Source organism: Lissotriton vulgaris, chromosome 12 (assembly GCF_964263255.1).
Source record: "Lissotriton vulgaris chromosome 12, aLisVul1.2, whole genome shotgun sequence".
Lineage (NCBI taxonomy): Eukaryota > Metazoa > Chordata > Amphibia > Caudata > Salamandridae > Lissotriton > Lissotriton vulgaris.
Genome location: NC_141700.1, coordinates 740109645 through 740137337, shown reverse-complemented (window position 1 = coordinate 740137337; position 27693 = coordinate 740109645). Strand labels below are relative to the sequence as shown.

Genomic DNA, 27693 nt, shown 5'->3' with positions numbered 1-27693 from the left:
CGGCATATATGCCAGGGCACCAAGTTGCCCTTCTTCTTGAATGCCTTGCTATTCGTCAAGTATTTGCCATGTAACAGTATACCCTTTTGATATTTGGGGACATCTGAAATGGCATCTGTGGGTTTTAAAATGATATATTAAATATTTGTTGGTAATATCTGGATTTTTAAATAACATTAATATCTAAACATGCATTACATTTTTTTACATGTTATACGTACAGATTTAAAGTAGTTTTACTTTGTAAACATGTTTGTTGAAGTCTTCAATTTGGTAGAACAGTATGGGATGGGTGCTTGATTTTTTCCTGTTTAAAAACGTTAATTGTGAGCATTAGATGTGCTTTTTTGTCTAGTTTTATTTTACTTTAGTTTTTTAAACTATAGTGTTTTTGGTTGTCTTATAGTTATTTTCTTCTGTTTATCAAAGTTTGTTTGTCAAGTTGGGAGTTCAGAAAGATATTCTTATTTTTGTCTCCTATTTTTGGCTTTGCATCATTGGTGTTTGCTAAATAGAAAGCAATATATTGATTTTGTGGGTTTAATTTAAATGTTTGGCTGTTGGTGGTATTTAGTTATAATGTATTGATATGAATTAATTTTCAGAGTTAGCTTTACTTTCTTCTTGCAGTTGGCTTCTTCAGTATTTCTGCGCAGAATCTGACATAGTTTCACCTTTTCGAAGCGTTGGCATTTTTGCTGAAAATTAATATACATTTTGTGCTATTCTCATGGTTGTTATTTAATTTGTAATGAGTTTGTATTGGCTAGTTTTTTTTTAGTTTAAGTTCATTGTTTATTTTATTCGATATTTTAATTCACTTATACTGTTTAGTCCTTATTGTTGTATGCTAAACAGTGTTTATGTGTTATTGTTTTATCCCTCGATATATTAATTTTTAAAGTTATACTTATTTAACTTGATTTTTTTTATTATTGGTTTACTAAATAAATATTTGTATAGGTGCTGCAATGGTTTGTTTAATCTTATAACTTTGTTTTCATGTTGGTTTAAAGTTATGTTATGCTTATTTAGCAAAGTACTAATTTTACTTTTTTTATTTATTATGTAGACATATTTTATTTTGTGTTTCTTTTGTTAAATAATTCGGTTTTTAAACATGTTAATGTGTTAGTTAGCAGTTTATGGCATTTTAAATTAGTATTGGAGTGGATTTTAATTATAGTTATTTTAATTATTGTCAACAATATTTTGGTTCTCAATAATAACATATTCTATATTTGTGCAGTGGTCTGAATATTTTTGTGATATATTTTTGTTTTTCAATATTTGGGTATTTTTAGATATTTTTAGGGTGACTTTGTAGTCAATATTCATTGTTTTCTGTTTGAGTATAGGATGACAATACTTTTTTTATTAATATCATTTTGATGATATTTCCGTTTTTCAATATTTTTGATTTCTATATTGCGTCATACAATAATATTGAGCTGATAGAATGTTACAGAGATATCCTATTACAGAATTTGAATGATGAAGTGGAAGGTGGTGACAGTTGATATTGATATTTGAAGGAGTCTGTGGCCGGGATACATTGAATACTAACTACCTGCTTACAGCTGAAGTTCCCATGGTGCTTCTTCACACTAGGGAAGAGCATGTGGACAGCACATCTCCATATGATGTTTGTGAAGTGCTGTGGCAAGCCATAGTATGGTTCAGGAAGGGTGTTGAACATTGACTTCTGAAGTTTGACAAAGAATTAAATGATGATTGGAGGAATCCGTTCTTAGGACTCATATTTTTGATCCCCACTGCTGAGATGCAGTCCCAGATTTTTGTGACGATTTCAAATCAGCCTGCAGTTTTTCTTTTTCTTTGCACTGTTTATACCCTTGCATTTTATATAACTTATACCGTGTGGAATGATAGCAGTTCTAATAAGACATCTTACATCTGAAATGACATCAATTTTCAGAACACAATGCAGTAGAGTGGAAATTTATAGTTAATGAAGTGTGGCGTTTGATGCTAGCAGCATATTTACAGAGATGTGCAATGTATAGTAAATTGAAGGTGATGCATTAATTATAAATATAGCTTCTAGCTAGTGGTACATACCATAACTTTAGAAATTCTCCTGTTTGTATAGCTTTTGATGGGTTTGTATATGAAGGATAAATAACGTTTTAACTATAACTTAGGTTAAATGAATTTGAATGATTTTTTAATTAAAAATGTGTTTGAAATCAGTAACACAGGAGATCGGTAGTGGTGCTTCCAAAATGGAAAAAACTGCACATACACAAATTATTTTTTAAGTAGACAATTGTACTGGGTTTGTAATAGAATCAAATCTACCAAGAGAGACTACTGCCAGTCAGAGATTGGCAATTATATAGCTACAGAAGAGGGGTCAAGGAGAGCACAATCCTAAAGCACACGTAAGAATAAATGATCATGTTGTAATTGAACGACAGTCAAACTGTAGATATCATATAGTGTTCACATTCGGACAGGACAGAAGAGCAAAGAGTTCATATTTTCATTTTCTTTATTTGAAGATCCATCATAAAAGTAGAGTTGACAAAAAACAGCCGACACGTGTTTCGTCAGTACTATTGTTCAGTACCATGATTGGCAGGAGATTGGCGTTGCGCATTGATGCTGTTATGCTAGAGCAATGCATAAAACAAAGAACCATCCATATGTTGTACAAGACCTCTATATACTGCTCTTGGCGTCACCGGTAATTTATCTAAACTACAATAGTGGATTTCGATGATTTTAGACTTCCTTGTTTTGTCGCTCATCTATAATCCATATTGTTATGGTGAGCAAATGTTGCCTTTTTATTTAATTTTTACAAACTTTATGCAGAATTAAGGGGTGGTTTGACCATACTGCATGTCTCTTGCCTGGTTTGTCTCCTTTTCCCCACCTTTGATGGTCATGTTCTTAAGTTTCATTACATAGAGAAACTTGAACAGATTTGCATATTCACTGTTATATAATCTTTGTAAATTTGTAGTCCGCTTTTCAGTTTCTTAAAATTTAAAATTAAAAAATTATATACCGCATCTTTTATTATTAGATCTTCGAACCCAACATTATACCCCACCTTATATAAAACGAGATTGGACGCATCCTGACCGTTTCTGCCTATATAGGTTAGTCTGCCAATTGCACTTTTCATATATTTTGTCCTGCCTGGTGATGGTTATCTTACTGGGCTATTGCATACTACACAGCTCTTTAGATCAGTTTTTCACAGATGATCTGGGCATTTTGTTCACTTGAGTCTCTTTTCACATACTTGCTTTCTTGCACTGATTGGATTATATATCTAGGTGAGATCCTATTCCTTGATGTCTGTCTTCTCCTATAATCTCACACTCGGGTGTTTTCTTATCTATGAGCTTGATATTATATCTTCTACGTCTTTTTCTCTCTGACCATATTATGTACTTCATTTTCTTGTTTTAACTAACTTTTTACTAAATCCTCTTCTATCTTCTACCTTTAAGTTGGGAAACTCAACAAAAAGGCATGGGGCAATGCTCTGTGTGTTAAATACCTAAAAAACCCATTTATCTAGTTGGTAACCAAAGCTCCAAACCACGTTATGCCTACTTAATATGAGATAATTTCATGTATTGTTAAAATCTGGGAGCCACAGAATCAGTATTTGCTTGATGGTATTGTCTAGGATTAATTAAAATCCTTTCTCACAATTTAGTGTGTAGGTATGGATTGCTTTCTTTCTTTGATGATAAATGTCAGAATAGTAAATGCACCAATACTAGGCAGTATGTACATTTGCAGTCATAGAATCTTTAGTATACTTAATGAAACTCATGAAATCATTTTAATCCTGGTTTTATATATACTTTTTATAGTCTACTATGTTTGACTATACAAGGCATATCATGACCTTTACCATATTTACAGTTCCATAAATAGGTGATAATGACTGTTAATCATTACCTTTGGAATGCTCATTCTATATACAATAAGCATTTTTTCAAAAGAACATGTTCAGTGTACCTGCCATGGCTGGAAGTCTTTATTGTCACCACAGTTTTCATCCATCAATGCAGTTTCACTGTTGTTGCAGAATTTCAGATTCTGTAGTGCCCATGCAGTTGCATAAACAGCATTGTATACATTGTAAGCAACTCTTGAATTAGATACAAGGGTATAATCATTATGTAGTCCCTCCAAATTCTCCTCGCCAGTGCACAGTATAGATCTGTTATCCAAAGAGTAATTGTGCGGTTGATGGTCAGGCCACTTGCATCCAAACACTTCTTCCCAAAACTTTCCAATAAATCCATTTGTTGTTGATCTTGAGGGATGAATTCTGGTGAGATGCTGTTCAAATCCTGGCATAGTTCCACTACGAATTGCAAACCCTATGGTGCCCACAAGGAATTTTCTGTATTTAGCCATTGAAAGAGGGGCAGAGGTAGACCAAGCTTCACTGGCTATCCACGTCTTCCCAGTCACATTATGTGCCACCATCTCATCTATCAATGGAATCAACCCAGCATCACTGCAGAAGATGACAACGACATCAGCAGTCGAGCTCTTGATAACCTGTATAATGTGCAGGGCATTTCTGTCTGCTTGGTTTAAGACAATGTTTTCTGAGAAGGCAATGCAAATCTCAGTTTTAGAAAGTTCTTGCCTTAATTTCTGAACTCCTTGTTGCCCATAGTCATTGTCTTCAATTAAAAGGCCTACCCAAGTCCAGCCAAAGTGCACCAGTAACTGTGCCAGTCCATGAGATTGGAAATCATCACTTGGAATAGTCCGAAAAAAAGAGGGGAACTGGTTACGGTCACTCAAGGCAGGACTTGATGAGAAATAGCTGATCTGCAAAAGGAAAAATCACTTTGATAAAGCTTAGCATCAAGTCTTGATCTTTGGAAATTATCCTCTAATTCCATTGTATCTGTCAATCAATATTTTCAAAGTCTACCATCTATGACTATAGGATAATTACAGGTTGTGAAAGGACTATTGGTAACACACTTTTAACATTGGTTAGACAGTACTGGTAACAACGATTGGTAATGTACACTTGATTAAAGTGTTTTTAGAAATTTCAACTGGGTCCCCAGTCAAAGCTGACTTTATCTTTCAGAATTTTTAGTTGATAATGATAGTCACTGGTCTATTTATCTTGTATTATATTGAAGCATCTCTATGGTGCTTAACATCCTTGAGGAAACTCTAAAGGAAGCAGTGAAGCCCTGTGTTACACTGGGCTACTAGAAAACATTTTCGATAGTATGTTTATTGGCTACAGACTATGTGCCATATATAGGGCATGTGAAGGCCCTACATGAAGGTGAAGGATGTTTCGAATATGGTGCAGTGCACATCAATGAACATAAGTATGACCTATTATGGAGGGTTTGAGAATAAACACATTCAAGCATATCTACATTGCAATTTACATAGAATGTAATCTGTATCTTCTGATTGGGGTCAGGAAAGTTTTAGTGATGTCTACCATCATGTTCATTGTTGAATATTTTTATATGTACAGACATCAAGTTCTGGAGATTTGGCATTTGGATAGAACAGCACCTGCTTCCTTGTGACTTTTCTAGGCTGGCACAGTCAAACGTAGGGCGAATAGACCAATGAAGGGATATGATGGCTGGCATCATGTGATTTCACATTGGTAGGCTAAGAAACTATCTGTCAGCTGCAATCTGAGATTTTTGCAATTTCCCTGGGGTATGAGCATCATCGAATACGCTTTTCAGCCTAATAAAATCATAAACCAGATACAGAAAGTCAAAAACATAATTAATTAAAATTTGTAAAGCAGTTCATGTTCTAAAACACATTAGAACAGAATTAATCAAAAATACTAACATAGAACACAGACATAAAATACATACTATTGTAAATGCTTTCCTAGTTTGATTGACAGCTGCAACATGAATTACTTCTAAACAAATGGCTTCAGAAGGCCTTGTCTGTTTATGGTGCTGAGCATCGCTATCAAGTACCACTTACGAAGTATCTTATGAAATTTACAAAATATACAGAAAATTAAGCATGCATTGGACAGAGCCATCATCACTTGTGCAACATGGGTGCTCTTCATTCTATAATCCACCTTTTCGGAGTGGGATAAAAGGATTAACAATATTTAGCCGAAAAGGAGCCCAAAAGAATTTGGTTGTGAGTTATTTGAGTTGTGAGTTTGTCACAAAGAAAGCATAGTGTTTCATAGCATCAATGGTTAGTAGTAGGGAATGAGCTCTTAGTCCAGATTTTCAGGAGTATTGTAATGCCCTTGCAACATTGTATGCTCAAAGTCTGTATTGGTAAGCTAAGAAACTGTCTCTCAACTGCATTCCGAATCTAGGGAGTTTCCATGGTATTAACATGGGGTCTCTAAGTGAAAGTCTCTTAAAAACTGGGAAGGAGCTCCCTGAAGGAAACAGGGATGGGGTGTCCTAGGAAATTATCAGTTGAGGGGAAACCTGGTCATCAGGGCTCTGGCTAACATGCCATTCTTTAGAAATGCACTGTGATTAGAAAATAAGGCTGAATTCAAGTAATAAAGAAATAGTGATGCTGAATTTGTTTAAGGAAAGTATTTTTACAGTTTTGGCAGAAAGGAAAGGCTGGAATAGAATCTGTTATTCCTGGTACTCCTGAAATCAATGAAGCAACGGATTTTAAATAGTTGATCCAACCTTCACAGAACTTCCCAGCATACAATCTTTCCCACTCCTAAAGCGGAATCAATACAAACATTTAATTAATCATTTCTGTGATGGACCTCCCTCCATGATACAGTCCCTCATTCTTGGAGAGTCTATCCACTACAATATATATTTTCCACTTCAATCCAAATGGTGATTTGCCCTGGCCTATAAACCAGTCGCTTCCAAAAATTCTGCTCATCCTTGTGCAGCAGGGTGTAAGTAATAATTTCTTCTGCCAAAAGAACCTGATGTGCCATTGTTGTGAATACTACGATATTTCCCACCTAGAATTATTTATGTTCGAAGTTGTTTTTCTTTAAATCATAGTTGTATCTGCATTAGGAAGTGTAAGATTCCTTCTGCATGCAAACTGCTGATTAACACAAATGCCTCAAGTGCAGGCAGACATTTCTTGTTTAGATTTGTATCTTCACAATAGAACTCTTCATTGTAGGCTGACATCTTGCTTGACTAAGCACATATTTACGTACATGATAACATGGAGGTTCTCTATGAGTGCTCAAATGTAACATTCCCCTGTCCTCAAATGCAAACATATGGAGTTAAGATTTTGAATTGTAGGCTGTGATATTTTAGACTAAGATGGTAACAGTTTCTTAAACGGTGATTTATTTTGAAAACATTAGATTAATCAGTGGCCACATCCCAATAAAAATTCCAGATTTTAGACCATTGATTAGAAGTATTTATCATAGAGATTATCACCAGAGACCATGTCAATTTGCTGATTTCTCATCCAGACTCCACTGCCAATCAGAGTGCTACATCGGAATAGCCAGCTGCAGGAGCTGGGATCAGCTATGGGTTTGGCAGTAGGGTTTAGGATGCTATCTAACTTGGAAGCATGGTTGCAATTTTATGGTTGTCAATATTAGTAACACTTAAACTGCACTCTTATTCACTTTCTGTGTATTTACCATTTATGTTATTTGCACAAGATCAAGACTTTTAAAATGTACTTGTACTACAAGTCCCAATTTCTTAGTAGAAAGTTTGAGTGTCTTGTCTGCAAGAAAATCAACTTGTTTTGAAGACCACTGTGTCTCTGAACTCGGTTACCAGGACTGCTGATAAGTAACCCAAAAACATTGCCTGATCAAAAGATTAGCTTTTTGGCTTTGTGTTAGGTCTGCAATCAATTTGGCATCTCTAACTCTGTGTGCACTGTACTGAGTCACTGCACCGTGGGTTTAAAATCACACCCCTGCAGTTCTGAAGAAAATTTCCAGAATTTGCATCACCATAATCTATCTATGGAAGTAATAAGTTCCAAGATCTCTGAACAAACCATTATATTGCCCCATGTGAAGAAATCAGCATCTGACTTGAGGGATCTTGCTGCCTAAAGTCAAATCTCTGACCTCCTAGTCCCAGTAAAACCTGAAAAATCAGTTTATGGGACAACTACAAGACTATCTATAACCATGCTACATTATTTATGATACTAAGTCTGGATTCAGGCCAATGACAGCCACATCTACCCTGGTCCAGAACTATTAGATTCCTTATATAAATAAAATCAGCTTCATACTTTTCAAGCTTACAGTAGGTTATGATACCATGGACCACAATATCCCTTGTATGATATGGATAGTCTGGAACCACTTTGAAATGGAAAAGATTCCTTTACCCCACCTACACCCATCATGTGTCATGTATCAGGTGAGGCTCTTGATATAGGACAACAACATCCTAGTCTATTTCCAGCTGGACATTGATCGGAAACCAGACAACATTATAAAATTAGAAGAAGAATGTACCACATGGTTCTCTTGATGAAATAGATCTTCCAGACAGTGGATGAACTGAACCAGCACTAAGCTAAAGTCATAGCTAAGGTGATGACATAAGGGGGAGCAACCATTCTTCTGCCCTCCCTCCCCAACTTTTCTCAGCTCATTTCACCTTGTCAAAGGTGAGAAGCCTTATAGCACTTTTCATCACCTCCATTCCTCAGATAATGCAGTGTTCAAAGGCTTCAACGTGTAGTGATCCTTCCTATGGAAACTGCAAAAGAGATTTCAAGAAGATGGAAAATAGAGGCACGATACAATTTAATACCCTGAGGGACCCCTAAGTGAATAAATACACACATCTGGAAGAGTCTGAAAACTGAAAATATTTGGATCACATATATTTGTGATTGCAAAATATCAGGTTGGGTCTCCCTTTCACTCACTGGTTTACTTCCTCCTTCTCTAAAAGTACTTTGTGAAGCCCAATCATAGACCTCTGATGTTACTGAGATACAATACATAAGACTCTACACACCTCTTGAATAAATAAATGAATATGTAGATAAATAATTACTAAACCAGTAGAATGAATCTAGACTGAAAAGTTTGTTTGTCTGCCTTTCATGGTTCAGATTCCTGTAGTTATTTGAGCTTTGATAATATAGATCCAACACTATTGTCCATCAGCAATTTCCGCCAAATAGGTATTGTATAGCTACCTCATTAGATGTTGCTTTTTTTTTGTTTTTGTTTAACTATGATATACATGGATGTCACATTCATACCTGGGGAAATCTGTACAGGCTTAACACTCGAGCCATGACGATGGAGCATGATGAACCAGCATCTCCCATGATGCCAAGGAGTGGTAGGTTACTTTGACATCGAAAATTCGGAACAGGCTCACTTTGACCAGTTAGTATCCATAGTACGCCCTCAAGAGCCCGTCGCATCATGGCGCAGGAGTCATAAATCCAGAAGCCCAAGGTAATGTTGGGCAGGAAGTGGGGATTGCTATTGATTTCATCAATTGCAAACACCATAGCTTGCATAAACTGGTAATTCTGTAAACCAAACCTGAAACAATCAAAAAGGGTTGTTGTTACAAAGAATCATTTAACTCTGTCTCTGGCAAATTATCTGGAAGTTTAAAAATAGTTTACAAAATTAATTAGTGGACATGCACTTTGAGAAAACATTTTGTGTTGGTTTTAATAACATGATAGTGCCTTGGGAGTGGATAATGGGAGCATTTACCTGCAAATGAATTTAACATTGGACTTTGTTGTGAAAAGCTTGCTTTGGCTGAGACTGAGATTCAACACACTTTTAGCAATGTTTCTCAATCACTACATAGCAAATCACCTCTTGCTAAACAGTCAAGACACCTAGACAGCCTTTCAGGGGACCTTCATTCTTAACCTGCACAGCACATGAGAGTTAAGATGGATTATCATCTCCAGTCCCTTTAGTCGTCATTGGTCTTTGAGCCATAGTCTACAATCCTTCTCTTTGATCCCCCTAAAACACTTCAAATGGATTTCAATGTGGAATAGCTATTGGGCAATGTTTTCACTCTGAGGAAAATGAGTACACCCATAGATCTTTGCTAAAGACCTCAAGAAGTCGGTACCAATGTTCTAGTCGTGCAAAAGAGCTTAAGATAAGTGGGCCTTGGCAGATACATGTATGCATATTTCCAATTTTTCCTGCAATGCTGGGCAGCTACGAAACTTACTGTGCCGCATTGTCAAAAGGAAGACAGCACTAAAGTGCAATATCAACTAAGATATGGCACATTCTTGCTGTCTCCTAGCACTAGTGCACCATGTGCTGCCTAACGCTAATGCAGACACCCTTGCACAATGTGTGTGTTGCTGGTAAGATAGTTTTTGTGCAGGACGTTTTACTTTCCTGCAAAAAAAATCCAAAACAGCATTTTTATCTTTCTAAATGTGCTGCAGAATACAGCACACATAGAAAGGGGAAGTAATGAGGAGAAATAACATTTTTTCGTTATGCCTGGTTCAGGGAGGACTAGCAAATCAAATTTCAAAGCTTTATTCGACAGCATGTCATAAAAGCGTTACACCACATTACACCCTACAATGAATAAATACTACACTTTGTTTAAACATTCTCATATTAAGATCATATTAAATAAAGCTGTCTTATACAATTTAAAACAATTCATAGTCAATTATTAAAACAATACATTATAGATTTTAGATAAAATTTGATCATACAAAATTCAATGACAATAGTTCACTGGGCATCAACGGAGCGCTGAATGTCACGGGAACGTAAAATCCATGCCCACCCCAAAAAAATGTGCAACTGCTATAGCTATACAGGGAGTGCAGTCTGATTCTAGTATTCTTAGCGCCTCCATACCACTACGTGTGCCCAAATTTAAACACGCAGGTTTTAACCACCTACGGCGAGGATTTGCGTACAAGGGGCATACAAACATCAAATGAGAAATATTCTCAAGCATAGTTTTACAATGATGGCATTTATCGCTTTTAGTTGGAAACCATTTGTTAGTAAATGTATTTAAAGGAAGGGTACCAATTCTAAATTGGAAATACAGTTTCCTATCAAATGGCCGTTCAATAATGTCCCAAAACAGCTCGTAAAATGGTAAGGACTTGATATCAAGAAAACGTTCCGACAGCCCAGTAATGGGACCATTACTATAGCCAGGTGACCAGATCATTTCCCAGTATGTTTTTTTTAAGGATACCTTTGATGGGAACCCTGTATCATTCATGCTATTCCATAGATGACCTAAATTCAATTTGGCTAACAAACCCCTTAGGTCCTTCAGCCACGGAATACAATGAAAACGATCTGCCCGAATAACATCCCGTAGGGCAGTAGCATAATGGGACAGTTTGTGGGTCGTCATTACCCTCCTCCAATATAACAACGGGCGCAGCCATGCCAAATCCTCTATTTTCTTTCGCCCCAGATCGTAATTTATTGGAATGGTTGGAGTACTTTGGGGAACCCCAATTAAGCTACACAGAAACCTATACTCTGCCAGTGTTAGCTGCTTTAAGGACTAGCATGTTGACACTTTCCCAGATTTACTAGTTGTTGTAAATCTGTGACTGCACCAAAATACATCGGTTTATGCATGGAAAAGCCCATGCTGCTCCCATGGAATGCCTCCTTGAAGCAAAGTAATGTATGGGCTGCATTTCATTACTTTCTATTTAATAAACCACACAAAGCCATGCAAACTGGCGTAGCGTGACTTAGTAATTCTCTAAAATCAGTTTGCGTAAGGTCCTGAGCCACAAACGTGATGCAACATCAACACAAAATCTTAGTAAATGTGCCCATTGGCATGGGAACTCTGTCTATACGCTTTTGATCCCATTCTGGGCCAGCGGTTTTCTGGCAGGTTAGGTCATAGCCACTTTCTGAGGACAATGAAGTGCCTGCATTCAAAAGACCTTTGTGAGTGATATTTGAGGAAGGTACAGGTGAGCCAACATACCTAAGTTACAGAGTTGCAGAGGACTCTCAGAATGTGGACGCTGGGAATTGATAGTGAATGGCTCATTGAACAGACCAGCAAAGAGGTGACTATGTACACAGTTTATGATGAGGCATGGCAAAGGATGGAAGAGCCTTGGCAAGGAAGGAAATATGGTCACATGCCCATTCGATTTGGCAAAATGTTGGCTTAATTTTTCCATCTCCCACTATCCTAATGTCCCATATGGTCATAAAAAAGTGTTGCAAGGATGCCCTTATGAATTAAATGTATGTCATTTTTCATGTTGCTGTCCCTGGTCAGAAGTCTGTTTTATTTGTATCCCCAATGAATGAACAAACTCCTCCTGATGCTGGGAACAGGTTTGCTAGTGGGCATAATCCTCTATGGGCATCAGCAAACTGTGGAACGAGGTGACTTGGTACTAACGTCTGGACCCACTGATTAATATGTGTGTTGGGGCAAGAATACAATATTACCTCTTAGCCCCTTCCTGGTCTATCTAAGGGGCAGGCTGGTGGGCAGGGCTAAAGAAAGGGCTAAATGCAGCTAACTTTGTCATCAAGCTGTCACTAGTCATGCCACAGGATTGATTCACTTTTTCTGGAGGTAATGAGGATGATAGATTAGAGGGGACAGAGGGAGAAGCCCAACTCTTCCCACCATTCCTGCAACTTCTCCTCCCACCCATACATAGGTGAATCAGGAGGTGGGTACTGAAAGGGCATTGATTAACCCTTCCCCTTCCATTGGACATTTGTTTTTGATTTATTGTCATACAGCTCCCTTGTTTCCAAATGTTTCTCTATCGAAGAGAAGCATTATAAAGAAAAGAAGCTGTGTATCTTTTCCACAGACAAGGAGCAGGCCCTGTTTGAATATTTGTTTTTTTAATGTAAACAGTATGTGACTCCTTTCTGTGGCATAGACACAAACATACTTTGCACCAGTAAGGATCCTAGTGGTTTTTAACTTTTTTCATATTCTAAAACAGTCCACAGTGTCTGGCTCCTGTGTGGGCCACTAACATACAATTCTGTGTCAAGGCAAGTAGCCAGATATTGTATGGATTTTTGCATTTTGCTAAGAAAAAGTCCCAAAAACATCTGGTTCCTTTATGTGGCACAGACATATGCACCATATAGAAACCGGACACTGTTTGGATTTTTTCTCAGCCTAATTCAAAAATGCACCCAATACCTGGGCATTTTGCTAGGGCAAAGATAATCAGTTTTTTGCCCCAGCAAAGACAATGCATTACCTGATAATGAAACTCTAATTAAAGAAAATTTAGGGAGACTAATAATGAGGGACCTCATGCACATAAAGTCACAGATCTATGCTTGCAGATTTACACATATGTAGGAGTGTTGGTTTATGACTTTCTGAAATTCAGAAACATTTCCAGGGACACACATGAGAAGCTATGTCAGGCTTAGGTTTCCATTGGTATTCGCTGGAAGGTAGGGTGACCATCTGTCCCCAAGTTTCATGGGCCGCCCATTATTTGGGCCTCTTGTCCATGATGATCCCTTTAACGGACGCCTCTTGTCTGTAATTCTGGACATTGGAGTGAGCTGCGCTTCCCTCACACGAAAGTCTCAGAGTTCTGTAACTCTCACTATACGGGCAACTCGCAACCCTGCTGCGAACTGAAGGGCCTGCAGCAGCCCCTCCCTCTGCACAAAGTGCAACTAGAACATTATCAATCTGTTTGTGAGCGATTATTATATAAGGAATGATAATGGGCCTGTCTGCGCAGTTACAACATTGTCTGGGCTTCCTCCTGGCAAAGCCTGGGTCATAGCGTTCTGCATTTGTTCAGAGCATGGTGTCACCTCAAAAGAGACCAACAGGCACATGCATCAAGGTTGGATTTTGCGAGTCCTTAATTACGATAATTAAGGAATAGCAATTAAGGATTTGCAAAAGCCTATTGTTGCATTCCACCCTTTCCTTTCTGTGCTGTTCCTTGTTATTTATTTATTTTCTTTGTTGGAACTAGAACCCTGCTCCTGCGTGAGCCTCCCTGGTTCTGTGTTCCAGATTCTCTGTTTGGCAGTTTAATCCTGCTCTTCTGTTATCTAGATGCTCTGTGCCTTTTCACCTACAATTAAACCTTTTTTTTGGATATAACTTCGTTTGTACTTACTTTACAAAATTGGCGACGATTGGAGAACCTGAGGAGTCCTTTCTGCGGCATTTTCAAGGCACAGGTGCGAGGATTCCTCTTCAAAAAACGAACCCGTCAACCTTTTCATTTTCAACACTTTCGGAGTGCTGTTTAAGGAAATCTCTTCTCATACGTCTGATCGGCAACCTCCTGGTATGTACATTCCAGAAATTGTTGATTTTACAAGTTTTTCCTCTTTACGAGAGGATTTCCTTCGGCTACGTAACGTTTGTTGGTTGCCATAACTACCAACCAGCCTGCCCAACGCGTCATCACGCTCAACGCGTCATCGCGCTCAACGCGTCATCACGCTCATCACGCTCTTTCGAAGGCTGATCCCCCTTGTTCTTCGTCTTGTTGCCTACGTCACAAAGCGTCCTGGATCACAGAGCGTCTGCTCTGGATGACTCTGACCAAGCCGATCTTACTTTCGCGCTGAATCCTAACGCTGTGTGCTTGATCTCTGACGCGCAACAACATGATTAAAGCCTTCACATTGTACTATACGCGTTGAGCGGTGCATCTCCAGGCTGAAACGTTTATACTGGTTGGTACTTTTACATTGAAAAACTTATATTTAAACTGTCACCTCCTGAGAGACTTATCATTTCTACAAAGTTTCCACTGCACTGTGAGGAGTTTGTGCTACATAATTTTAAAGTGTGCTTCATTTTTCCTTTGGATATTCTTTCACTAGACTTTGTTGCTTCAAGTATATTTTTGACATTTTCAGGAATATTTTTCTCTTTGTGTGCACATTTTGGGACGATTCTTTACAATTTATACCATTCTTTTGGCATTTTCTGTGCTATATACAGATACAAGTACTTTATTTAATTTGTGTTAACATTTTACTCAACCATGCAATTTGATCCTCCAAGCAAGTTTCTGCAGAGCAAAGGTGAACCATCTATTCCATGGTCACGATGGAAAGAAGAGTTTATTACTTATCTAAAGGCTATCGATGGTGAGCGTATGTCTGCTGAGAGGAAGAAAAATATTTTCCTCCACTGCTTGGGTTCAGAGGGTCAAAATGTATTCAGAACTCTTCCACCTATGCGTTCAGGTGGTGATCACAATGTTTACGATGAAGCATTATTGCGTATTGAAAATAGGTTCAAACCCAATACTAGTGTTGCATTAAACAGGTATAAATTCTATACTAGAGCTCAGGAAGAAAATGAAAGTTTTGATGACTTTCTTACTGCACTTCGAGCTTTGTCCCTACATTGCAATTTTGGGTTAATGACTGACGAAATGCTCAGGGACCAAATCATTGTACACGTAAGAAGTAAAAAGGTTCAGGAACAACTTTGGATCTTGGGTGATCCCAGTTTAGAAGTGACTATCAGTACCTCCAAAGCTCTTGAACAGTCTGAGCGTTGGATGAAAACTCTTGAAAGTAAAACTTCTTCTGGTACTGTTAGTAAGTCATCTTCTAGTGTTGATGAGGGTAATGTTAATGTTGTTTCCCCTTCTGGCTCATTTTCCAATGGCAAGCCTAACACCAATACGAAGACTCAGTCCAACTCTAAAAATTATTACTGCTTCAGATGTGGTAATCCCAACCACATTGCTTCGTATCCTCGTTGTCCTGCTATTGGAAAAGAGTGCACCAAGTGTGGACGTGTAGGTAATTTTTCAAAAATGTGCAAAGACCCTAGTACAAGAAAAGATTCATCCTTTTCCTCTAAAGGCAAAGTTTCTACTGTGTTACAAGGTATGTCATCATCCCAAGACCTTGAACATGGCATTGTTGTATCTATCCGCAATATGTTTGATATCAAATCTGCAGAAACTTTGAGTTCTCCGGATTGTATTGTTAATATTTTAGGAAAACAGCTCAAACTTATGGCTGATTCAGGCTCTCCGTGGACCATTATTACCAAGTTGTATTGCCATGAAGTTTTTGGAGATCTTGTTGATCAAACTAGCTTATGTGAGCCTGATATTGTTGCACAAAACTTTGATGAATCCTACATTAATGTTGTTGGTTATAAAGAAGTCCTTATTGAATTTAGGGGAAATAATGCTTGGATCAAAATGTACATTGCTGTCAAAGGTGTGAATGTTCTGGGCTGGAGGGATCAAGCCAGACTTTGAATTACCTTAAATCCCAGGAACAAAGATCCTATCTCTGTGGTTGCCATTACTTGTGATACTTCACCTTTAGACAACACTGCTTCCTGTGGTGGTAATACTCTTCTGTCTGATAATAGTATGATTGCTTCTGAAACTTCCAAGAATGTGTGTGATCTTGAGAAGGATCTCCCTTTGTTATTTCCTCAAGTTTTTTCTGAAAAACTTGGCAAACTTAAAGGTTTTTCCCATAGAATTAAAGTTAAAAGTAGTGCTATCCCAGTCAAACAAAAATTGAGGGGTGTACCCATTAGTATTAGAGCTGAACTCAAAATCTTATTGGACGACATGATGCTTGGAGGTGTTATTGAGGAAGTAGAGTCCTCTGAATGGGTTTCGCCCATCGTTTTGGCTCAGAAACCCGATAAAAGTATCAGGTTGTGTGTGGACCTAAGGGCTCTCAATGCCAATTTAATCACTGATTGTCACCCTCTTCCCAATATAAACGAAATGGTATGTTTATTGGATGGTGCTTGCATCTTTTCTACCCTTGATTTGCGTTCCGCTTATCACCAAATTGAATTAACTGATGATGCAAAGCATTTTACCGCTTTCATCACTCCTTTTGGCCTTTTCCAATTTAAGAGGATGCCTTTTGGCCTAGCCTCCGCCGCTTCGGTTTTTCAAAGGGCTATGCACCACATTTTTAAGGATGTTTGCTCTTTCGTGAAGTGTTTCCAGGATGATATCCTCATTTTCTCTAAGAATGTGAATGATCATCATGTCCACCTTAAGGATGTGTGCAACAAGTTATGTGATGCTGGTCTTACCCTTAAATTTAACAAATGTAAGTTCTTTTGTAAGAGTGTGGAATATTTGGGTCACACGTTATCTGCTGATGGTGTGGTTCCCAAGCGTTCCCTTGTTGATGCCATTGTGAAAGCCCCTTCTCCTGATAACAAAGAGAAATTGCTTTCCTTTGCTGGCTTATGCGAGTACTACAGTAAGTTTATTCGCAATTTCGCCACGAAAATGGAACGCCTCAGGGAGCTTACTAGAAAGTCCTCAGACTTTGTGTGGTCTGATAGGCAAGAGTCTGCCTTTTGTTCTATTAAGGAAGATATTGTGAATGCTCCCACTTTGAGATCCTTTTCCCTTAACAAGAAGTGCATCATCACTGTGGATGCCAGTTGTTATGGCCTTGGGGCTGTGTTAGGTCAGATTTCAGGCAAGGAAGAATGGTGCGTTGCTTTTGCGTCTCGGACTCTATCTCTCACTGAGAGGAGGTATGCTGTCATTGAAAGGGAATTGTTAGCCTGTACATGGGCTGTTGAGCATTTTCGCAATTATGTTTGGGGCAACAGGTTCATTCTCAAAACTGATCACAAGCCCTTGGTTGGAATCTTGTCTCCTGGGGGCGGTTGGAACTCAACTGCTCGCATTGCACGTTTATCTTCTAAGTTGCAGGAGTATGATTTTGAGGTTTTGTTTGTTCCTGGTAGAAGTAATGTCACGGCGGATTTTCTCTCCAGGTTGCCTTGCCCTGATATTGGTACCAATCCAGATAATCGTGAAATTGATATTGTTTCTGTGGTCAATGACTATGTTTCTAGTGATTTCAAGGGAATCTCTGAAATTGAGTGGATGTCTGAAGTTGAGAAGGATCCTATTTTCTCATTCATTTTTGACTGTTTGGAAAAAGGTTGGCCCAAAGATAAATCTGTTTTGCCTGAATTTGCTCCTTTTTGTCAGGTTTCGTCTGAAATTGAAGCTGTTGGTAGGATTTTGTTTAAGGCTGGGAAAATGATTCCCCCTGCTTCTTTGTATAACAAGATTCTTTCCTTGGCCCATAGAACTCATATTGGAATGTCCTCTATGAAACGCCTTATTAGGACCAACTTTTGGTGGCCTGGTCTTGACAAGATGGTAGACAGAACTGTCCGTGACTGTGTGGATTGTGTCAGTAGTGATAAGATGCTTAAGGTGTCTTCTGCTCCTCTTTGTCCTGTTCCTTGGCCTAATCATCCCTGGCAAAAACTAGCTTTTGACATTTCTGGTCCATTCCATCGCCTTCCTGAGAATGCTCGTTTTGCTTTGGTTTTAATTGACTATCACACCAAATGGCCGGAAGTTAAGTTTGTCTCCTGTGCCACCACCTTAGTCATTATTTCCTTCCTTAGGGAAGTTTTCGCTAGAGAGGGTTCTCCTGAAATCCTAGTTACTGATAACGGCGTTCAACTTATCTCCCGGGACATGGAGGATTTTCTTGTCTCTTGTGGTATCAAGCATCACACTACCTCGTTGTATGAGCCTAGGGAAAATGGCCAGGTTGAGAGGTTTAACCGTGTCCTTAAAAATGCTGTGGAGCTTGCTTGTTCTTCGGGTGAGTCTTGGAGGGATGTGGTAAGGGAAAGACTCTGGATGTATCGCATCACCCCACATGCTGTCACGGAGGTCAGTCCCTTCCAGCTTCTAAGAGGGAGAACTCCTAGTTCCGATATCTGTCCTTGGTGGGTTAAGAAGTTGGATGTTAAGGTTGACCACTTGGACATTTCTCAAGTGGCCAATCGTGTTGAAACCAAGCAGAACACTATGAAAACTTTGTTTGACCGCAAAATGAATGTGAAAGTTCCTGATTTTGTTGTGGGTGAGTGGGTCAAGATCAAGAAACCTGGGTTCACTCTCAAAGGTCTTTCTAAGTTCAGCAATCCCATTAAGATTGTTAAAGTTTTCAGGAACTCTGTCATTACTCAAGATGGTAGAGCCTGGAACATAAGGAAGGTTGCAAAGTGTAAGTCTGTTCCTCCTGGTTCTGTTCAGATACTTCCTCATGACAAAGGTTCTGCGCAGAGTCCTACTCATGACGACAGCGACTGCGTTCTACCCTCTCAGTCTGTGGTTAATAGAGTTAAAACCAATGCCAGACCTGTTGTTATACCTTCTAGATTTGTGTCCTAATTCTCCCCTTCACCATACAGTTTTGTTTGTTTTATAGGAAGGAGATGTGTTGCATTCCACCCTTTCCTTTCTGTGCTGTTCCTTGTTATTTATTTATTTTCTTTGTTGGAACTAGAACCCTGCTCCTGCGTGAGCCTCCCTGGTTCTGTGTTCCAGATTCTCTGTTTGGCAGTTTAATCCTGCTCTTCTGTTATCTGGATGCTCTGTGCCTTTTCACCTACAATTAAACCTTTTTTTTGGATATAACTTCGTTTGTACTTACTTTACACCTATGCATGTAGGAATTGATGTAAAAAGAGCGATTCCTACACATTCCTTATTTTCCACTACAAATTTCGAGTCGCAAATAAAGAATGAATGGGAAATTGACCCTAAACGCTCTCCTGTGGAAGGAGCTTCAAAATAAAGAAACATGCCCGGCAAGGCGGTACTTGGAAGCAGCCATTGAGGACCTTGGCTTACAGCAACTTTGGGAACTTTCAGGCTCCACGGCTCTCTTCAAAAAGGTGGTCAATAAAATAGTACGGAAGGAATCATTGCTGCAGGACAAAGCTGCTCTAACAGAGCGGGCTCATGGCTGGCTTACAGTTCAATCATACAATATGCTCTTGACTCAAACCTATCTGCAGATAGGATTCACTAAAAAAACAAAAGAGAAATTCTTGAAATATCGCCTAGGTCTACTGCCGTCAGCGGCTCACCTTCCTCCATGGTTACGGCCAAATCTACCTTTAACATGCCGACTCTGCGGGATTGGCAAGGAAAATATAGTTCATCTGATCTCTATCTCTACCTGCACCAAGCTCACCCAAGATCGCCGCCTCCTCCTGCGACCACTTTTCAATATCCGTAACATACGGACCTGCAGGCAAGCGGCGCTAGCCTGCTTCAAAGGAGATGACATTCAACTGAGTTGCCGAATGGTAAAATTTCTTGAAACAGCTGAGGCCCGCTTCAAATTTTTTTGAAGGAACAAACAATTCAAGTAGCACTGTAAAGGGCCATAATGATGAGCTAACTGGTACCTCAGAAGCCCATCCTCCAGAGTGACACCGTTTGCCCTCCCTTATACTGTCTAGTACTGATTGGTAATAGGGCTCCCCCGAACTGTTATCATAATTTAACTATCCTCTCCTCCTCCTTGGCATCTCTTTTATTTTTATTTTTTTATCTTCCCTTGGCAGACAAGGAGGAATAATCTATTCCTTAACTTTTTATTTTTTATTTTTCTGTTTTTAGGATAAATAGGCTGTCTAACATGATGTCAAGCTTCTTTTAATTCTGCTGCTGCTACCTCACTATGGAATCTTGTGTCTTGTCTTAAGGACAGAATCTCTGTTTTAACACGCTAAAATTTGATTTATGTTTTACTGAATCCTTTTTGATTTATATTGTATAGGTTTTAAATAACCATGCACAATAAAGTATTACCTTTGGCAAAAAATAGGTCCTCGCAAATTGCGCATGCAATTTCAGAGTGCAAGGGTCTCAAAAGGACACCCTGTTTCACCCCTAAAATTGATCTGTGCACATGTTACGCACACACATGCCCTAAGGGCATGTGTGTGCGCAACATGAAACTTTGAAAAATGCACAAAAGTGCAAATTACCACGAGGTTCAACTTCATGGTAATTTGCGACCCCTATTAGTGAAAGCGCTATTTTTTACTTTAATGCATTGCATTTAAGGGATCTCAATTTGCGATTCCTTAAATGCAATCGCAATTTAAGTAATCGCAATTTAGGGATTACCTAAATTGCGATTTTTGCATTTGGGATGATGCATCCCAAATGCAAAAATACTGGTCGCAAAGGTGCAGATTCTGAGAATCTGCCCGTTTGCGGCTGGTTTTTCTGTAGCTGCATGTGCCTGCAAGCTCTCAAGTTCTAGGTAGTTAGAGGGGGATTGCAATTTGACACTTCTTATAGGTGCTTAGCTCCAGACTTCAGTTTAACTCTGGTGATTAATGTATCTGTTTGAGAGATCTGAATTTGTCTTGTCTGAGTTTTGAATTTTTATAAAATAGGGCACAGGGATATTGTGCCTTCAGAGAAGCACAATGTGAAACATTCAAATAAAATATTTTTTTATCTAGACAGCGCAGTGGGTTACGCAGGGACCCTTTCGTTAATTGTAGTTCATAAGATACAATCCTAATATAGCACAGTGAGCTATGAACCAAAATCAAATAGCAGCCTTATTTATTTTTCCAAGGTTGATAAATAGGATTTCTTTGGATAATAATAGTTACTTATAGCAAACAATGTTATGTTTTAAACCATGAGTTTGAACTTCGTTAGACTTCGCAGTCTTAACATATAATGCCTGCCAGTATGGCTGGCATTTGACTACTCTACTTTGTTGTCCTCATTGTCTTAACCAGGGTCCAGGAAAGCCCAAATTATGCAGCAGGGTTGAGTAAATTATGCAGCAAGAAATGGAAAATTATGTGACGTAATGCAGGACATTTTATATTTGTATTACTTAATACTTTGTTATTTTTAAACTAGTTAATACTGTTTGGACATAGGTTGCACCTCATTAGTACCTGTTTAACACCCACATATAGCAATAAGCAACAGAGTAGTGACTAGTCACCAGTTGCAAAGATCCTTTCACTGCACAGAAACATATGTTGCTACTTTTTAGTAACTTTTGAATCATTTCAGCTAAAATCTGAAGAATATACAGCAGATGATGGATTATATGGCAAATGCAGCAAATCTAAACTTATGTGAAAATCGAAGGGTCCAGACAATTGAATAATTCCAGTAGCCCTTGTCTCAAGTAACATTTCTTATACATTGGTTTAGACATTTATAGAAGCCATTGTGTCTGTATAATATGTGTGTGATATAACACTCTAACACCTACTCTACCCTACATATTTGGAATGAATAACAGTTTTAAAGAAAATAACCACATGAGAGCGGATCTATGTAGAGATGAGGGGCACCATTGGAGGGTGGCACTTATTGAATCCTTGGAGAAGTACGTCTTTGAGGGGGAGCAATAAATATTCTGACACTGTCTGGCACTGTCACTAAAGCCATCTCAGTGGTGTAGGTATCATTCTGCAGCCTGTGCAGACTGTGCAGTGCCCCAGGGCCTGAAGTAATAACACTTCTGCTGATTACGGAATGGGCTGGTAGAAGGGCATAGTCTGTGAACGGAGGGATTTCATTTTATTGTAATCTGTGTTTCTGTAAAGTTATTATTTCAACATTTCCAGTTAATGGAGAATGAACAGCCCAAAGGTGAAATGCCTGCATAACATGACTGATGTCCTCAAACCCAGAATCTTCCAGTGTCGCCCTGTAACCTCCCAGACCAATGCTCCAGGCTGAAACCTTTGATGGATTTCTCCCTCATTCCTTGAAAAATAGCCTTTTCTTAAAAGTGATTTCCTGCCTGTATGTGGGGCAACACCAGTCAGAAGGCAAAGGAGCACTGTACAAAGTCCAAGACAAAATGGAAGGGCCCTGATTTAGAAGTCACAAAGGGAATACTCTATCACAAATTTGATAGATACCTTGTCTGCTGTATTACAATAACATTCTGTTCTATGGGGATCATAATATGGTGGACAGGATATCTGTCACGTTTGTGATGGAGTATTCCCTCCAACGGCTTATCAATATGGCCCCAAGTGCCAAATCTTTGAGTGATGTACTTACTAAGATTTCACACAGCACAGCGCAGTGAGTGAAGTTGGGCTGCATTGCCTAAAAAGGAGAAAGTAGAGTAGCACCTTATTTTCAAAGATATGGTGCCTATGAATAGGGATTGAAAGGTCTGACAAACAAGCTACAAACTGAACCCTCACTGAATCTCTTTGCTCACTCCCTATTCAACCTCTTCACCTCTTGATTCCCTTTTTTATATCTGTTCCCTCTTCGCCCCTACCTAGCCATTTGTCTCAGCCTCTCTCGCCCCACATGCTATCTCTATGTTCCACCTACCTTGCCATTTATGTGTCCCCTTTTTCCTCTTTTCACCCTTCTCTCTGTCACCCTCACCATTTTCTTGTATCTGATTTTTGCTCTTATTTCTGTTCCAGTTCAGTCTGTTGTCATCTTTTCTCTTTTCACCATCCGTTCTTTCCCTCAGGTGGCAGGCACTCACTTACTTTACTCTTCTCTCACTGTTCACTCTCACTGTTCCAACCATCTATCTTTCCCTCTCAGCATATGGTCTTCTCTCCTGCTCACCATCCTTTCACACACTTTTAATATTCCTATTGCCTTTGAATTCTAAGTCAATGTTCAGTAACAGAGAAATGCTTCCGGCACTATCATTCATAGTACGGGATAGAATTGTGAAATGTGCCTCTTGTGTTGGCTGTCAAATTCTGCTTGGAGTGTATATGCTTACTAGCTTTTTCATCTTTAAATCTGTCCAGCTGTTTGTGAATTTTTGCTCAACACTCCAATGTGTAATACAAACTAAAGAACAAAATCAGCTATATGGAATATTTGAACTCTGCTAGATGAGTGTGATTTTTTATGTTGTTTTGCAGACTATGATTGCTGATTATTATGGTTGAAAAACTTGTATGGAACATCTGAACTGTGTAGAAAGTGCTCTCAGTGATCTGTCTTATGTATATGTATTCTGTGGATGTCTTTGCTGTTTCCCAGTGGGGTGTGTTGTTTTGTACATACCAACGTCCAAATGCTGCTTGCATCTGAACAACTATATTGATGTTTTCCAGTAACATCTATCCTTCTATGGTAAGTGTTGAGCACATAAGTAGCACAAAACTAGGTTAATCAACCCTCTATAAATGTAATGGATAGTCCAGAATTCTGTCTGTCTGTTCATTGTCTGTGATATTTGCGTTAACAGATGCCATTTGAATGAAACTGGCTCTGTAGATACTATACCAAAGTAAGGTATAGGGTGCACAAAGTCCAGCGGGACACCAAAGGTAGGCAGAGGTAAAAGTATATAATACCTTACTCTCTATTTGTGGTAGCGTTAGTGAGCAGTAAGGCTTCATCAGAGGGTAGTGTTAAGCATTTATTGTACACACTCAGGCAAGAAATTGTTTCACACACTCAAAGACTGACTACTTTATAGAACCAAGCTAGACCTGGTGAAGGCAAGTGAAATAATACTTTTGCAGGTATAATGCAGGCATAATGCAGTTGAATACAATTGAAATGCAGTTGGATGCAACTGGTTTGCTTACAGGTAAGTCAATATTCAAAATTGCTTTACAGTTACTTTTGAACTTACTGTTACAGGTAGTTACAGGTCAGGACCAATGGGTCCTTTCCTTGGGATGGGTACACCCCCTATTATGCCACCCTCCACTGGGAACTGGGCATAAGCCTCACTCTGATTTTCTGGGTCACCCCATCTGCTAGATGGTGAGGACTGAGAGTTGTGCTTCACCTCGCCTCCCCCACCTGAGGGGTGGGGTTGGCAAAGGTTGACACACCTCTCCTCCTAACTTAGTTTTCCCGACGATTCTCCCACCCAAAGTGGGGGTCGGAACCAGTAGGGGCCAGTTGCTGGGAACAGCAAAGGGCGGCGTAGCACACAAAGGCAGCAAGCCTTGAAGCTTCCCCTTCGTGGACCCTGCCCTTCCTGGGGGATGCCTTGATAGGTAGGCCTGCAGGTTTGCAGGGCTTTCAAAACCTTCACTTGGTGGATCAGGTGATCCTGCAAGGTGGTGCTAAAGCCAGCAATATCATCAAGATAAGTTAATCTAAAGGCCCCCGATCCAGCAAGGATGTTGTTCACCAACCTTTGGAAGGTGGGAGGGGCATTCTTTAAAACAGAGGGCATAACAGTGAACTGATAATGTCCATCAGCTGTTAAGAATACTGTTTTCTCTTTTGGTCCTTGGGCAATGGCAATCTGCCAGTACCCTCTAGTTACATTCCCAGTGTCCACATCAAGGGTACACCAGTTTGTCTGACCAGGGCTCAAGGAGAAGAGCGTAGCATATTGCTGAAAGACTTGTTTACAGTCAGCCTGCAGAAGGATGGTGAGCGTGGCTGAGTAGACAACTCCATCCATTGACCCATCTGTGGGTCTGTAGGAGAGGAGGTCAGGGAGAGGCTCACTCTGTCTCCTGATCCTCATCTGTAACCATAAGCATGGTTGTGTCAGCCCTGACATGGAAAAGCTTTAGTCACATGGTTCTCCCTTTTGGGGGTCCTGCATGTGCCCAGGTCTACCATGTAAGTGACCTCGCTTTTATTTTCTAAGATGGGGTAAGGGCCACTCCATTTGTCCTGCAGGGCCCTTTGTGCCAGAGGCTCTAAATCCCACACCTTTTGCCCTGGTTGGAGTTCCCGCAGTGCAGGTGTTAGGCCATGCCAGTGCTTCTGGAGCTCCTGGCTCGCCTCAAGATTTTTGGAAGCTTTTTTCATGTACTCTGCCAATCTGGACCTTAGGCCTAGTACACAGTCCACAATATCCTGTTTGGGTTCTTGAAAAGGCTTCTCCAAACCCTCTTTAAGATGACAGAGTGGTCCCCTAACAGGATGACCAAACAGATGTTCAATGGGGAAAAACCTTAATCCCTTCTGAGGCACCTCTCTGTAGGTGAAAGGCAAGCAAGGCAAGAGGACATCCCAGCTCCTATTGAGTTTTTCAAGGAGCCCCATGATTTTGCCTTTCAATGTCTTGTTGAACCTTTCAACACGACCATTGGTTTGTGGGTGATAGGGTGTAGTAAATGTGTACTGCACTCCATACTCATTCCACATGTGTTTGAGGTATGCAGATATGAAGTTTGATCCTCCGTCTGAAACTACCTTGTTAGGAAACCCTACCATGGTGAAGAGACCAATGAGGGCCTTGGCTACTACATGATCTGTAGTAGTCCTAGGGGGCATCGCCTCAGGATACCTGGAGGCATGATCTACTACCACCAATATAAATGTGTTTCCTGATGCTGTGGGAGGTACAAGTAGGCTCACTATGTCCACCCCAACCCTTTTAAAGGGAACCCCAACCATGGGTAATGAAATTAAAGGGGCCTTTGGGTGTCCACATGTTTTGCCACTGACTTGACAGGTGACACAGAAGCGGGCCAACTCCTTGACTTTCTGGGACAACTACAGCCTGTAAAAGTGGCTAACTAGCCTTCTCAAGTATCATGAGACAAATTGAGTAAAAACTCTCTGTACATTTGAGGCACTACCACTTTTCTAGTGGCATCAGGGTTGAGGTCTCTGGCCTCAGTGTACAGGAGTCCCATTGCTCAGTTCTTCCCGGGGCTTCCAAGTCCTCTCCCTGAGGAGAGGGCTCCTGATCCTTTAGCTGTTCAGATGCTGGTTTCACAGTCTTCTTACCTTTCCTCTTGGAAGGTTGGGCCATTCTTTTGGGCTCCAACACTTTTTTTCACCTTGCTATCGGCTCTGTGCCAAATCCCAAGGAAGTCCATCATTGCTGCTCAGGTTTTCAATTCTTCCACAGCCCATGCTGAGGTCTCCAGGCCATTTCCAAGCAGACAGGTAGCTGGCAGTTTTGGAAAGACCACTACCTGTTTCAGGCCAGTAACCACCCCCCCCCCCTCCGTCTAATGTTACCATAGCCATCACATGGTTAGTAGTAACACTGTCAGTTTTAGTGACTGGATAAGATTTTTTAATCAGGTATTGCTCTGGGGTTGACGGTCCCAACTTCTTGTTTTGAAACACCAGGCCTTTGGGGATGAAAGCTCTTCCCTTTGTACCTACCATTGGACTAGAAAGAGATTTGGGACATACCCCCTGAGCAGGTTTTTAGGGCCCTTGAGAAGACTCTGTCTTTTTATCTTTGGAATTCTCACCCCCTTTCCCCTGAGGAGCTTTTATAACCCCTTTCTTTTTTGTCACCAACAGTGGTTATTTTGGTTACCCTAATCGTAGTGCGATTACTCAAAATATGTTCTTTTATATCTTTCATTAAAAGATTGTAAAGCTAATTTGAATCATACACATTGTTTCTAGTTAACCATTCATCTAGTGTCTATGTATTCAATCCAAGATTATTTTTGGGTTTTGTTAGCCCCCTGAATCTAATCCTATATTTTTCAGTTGTGAGTCAAAGCTCTCAATCATAGTGTTCTTCTTCAGGTCATAAACCCATCATCTGCCCCTGTGAGGGTCAGGAGTCTGTCCGTGCGGTTACCAGTGAACAGTTCCCAAAGGAGTGCCCCCCAGTCTGACTTCCTCACTTTCCTCATTTCATAAGCTGTCCGACTGCGCTGACGACCTCGCGCCACTCAAGAACCCTCCAGCAGATCCAGAAGCAAGAAAGCCTTCTGGTTCACCGACAAACTCAAGGACTCCAAGAAAAACTGCAGCACCCTCGAGAAAGCCTGGCTCCTCGACCCGACCACCGACAACATGACCGCCCTCAAACACGCCACCCGCAAGCACCACCAGCTTATCCGCACTACCAAGAAGAAATCACTGAAGGAACGACTGGACAACAACACCCACGACAGCAAGGAACTCTTCAGCATCGTCAAGGAGTTCTCCAACCCCAGCACCGGCAACAACGACATCACTCCT

The 27693-nt window shown here is 39.9% G+C and overlaps 1 protein-coding gene across 1 annotated transcript in view; it reads right to left on the bottom strand.

The window, feature by feature from the left end:
* The window catches only part of LOC147678479 (extracellular calcium-sensing receptor-like), a 112977-nt gene that overhangs the window by 66700 nt on the left and 18584 nt on the right, over positions 1–27693 (bottom strand). Inside the window, exons 2-3 of the mRNA XM_086946586.1 lie at positions 9241–9532; positions 4009–4839 (exon numbers count right to left, since the gene is read on the bottom strand). Of these exons, the coding sequence (XP_086802712.1) occupies positions 4009–4839; positions 9241–9507 (1098 nt within the window). The 5' untranslated portion in view covers positions 9508–9532. The remainder of the gene's footprint in view (positions 1–4008; positions 4840–9240; positions 9533–27693) is intronic.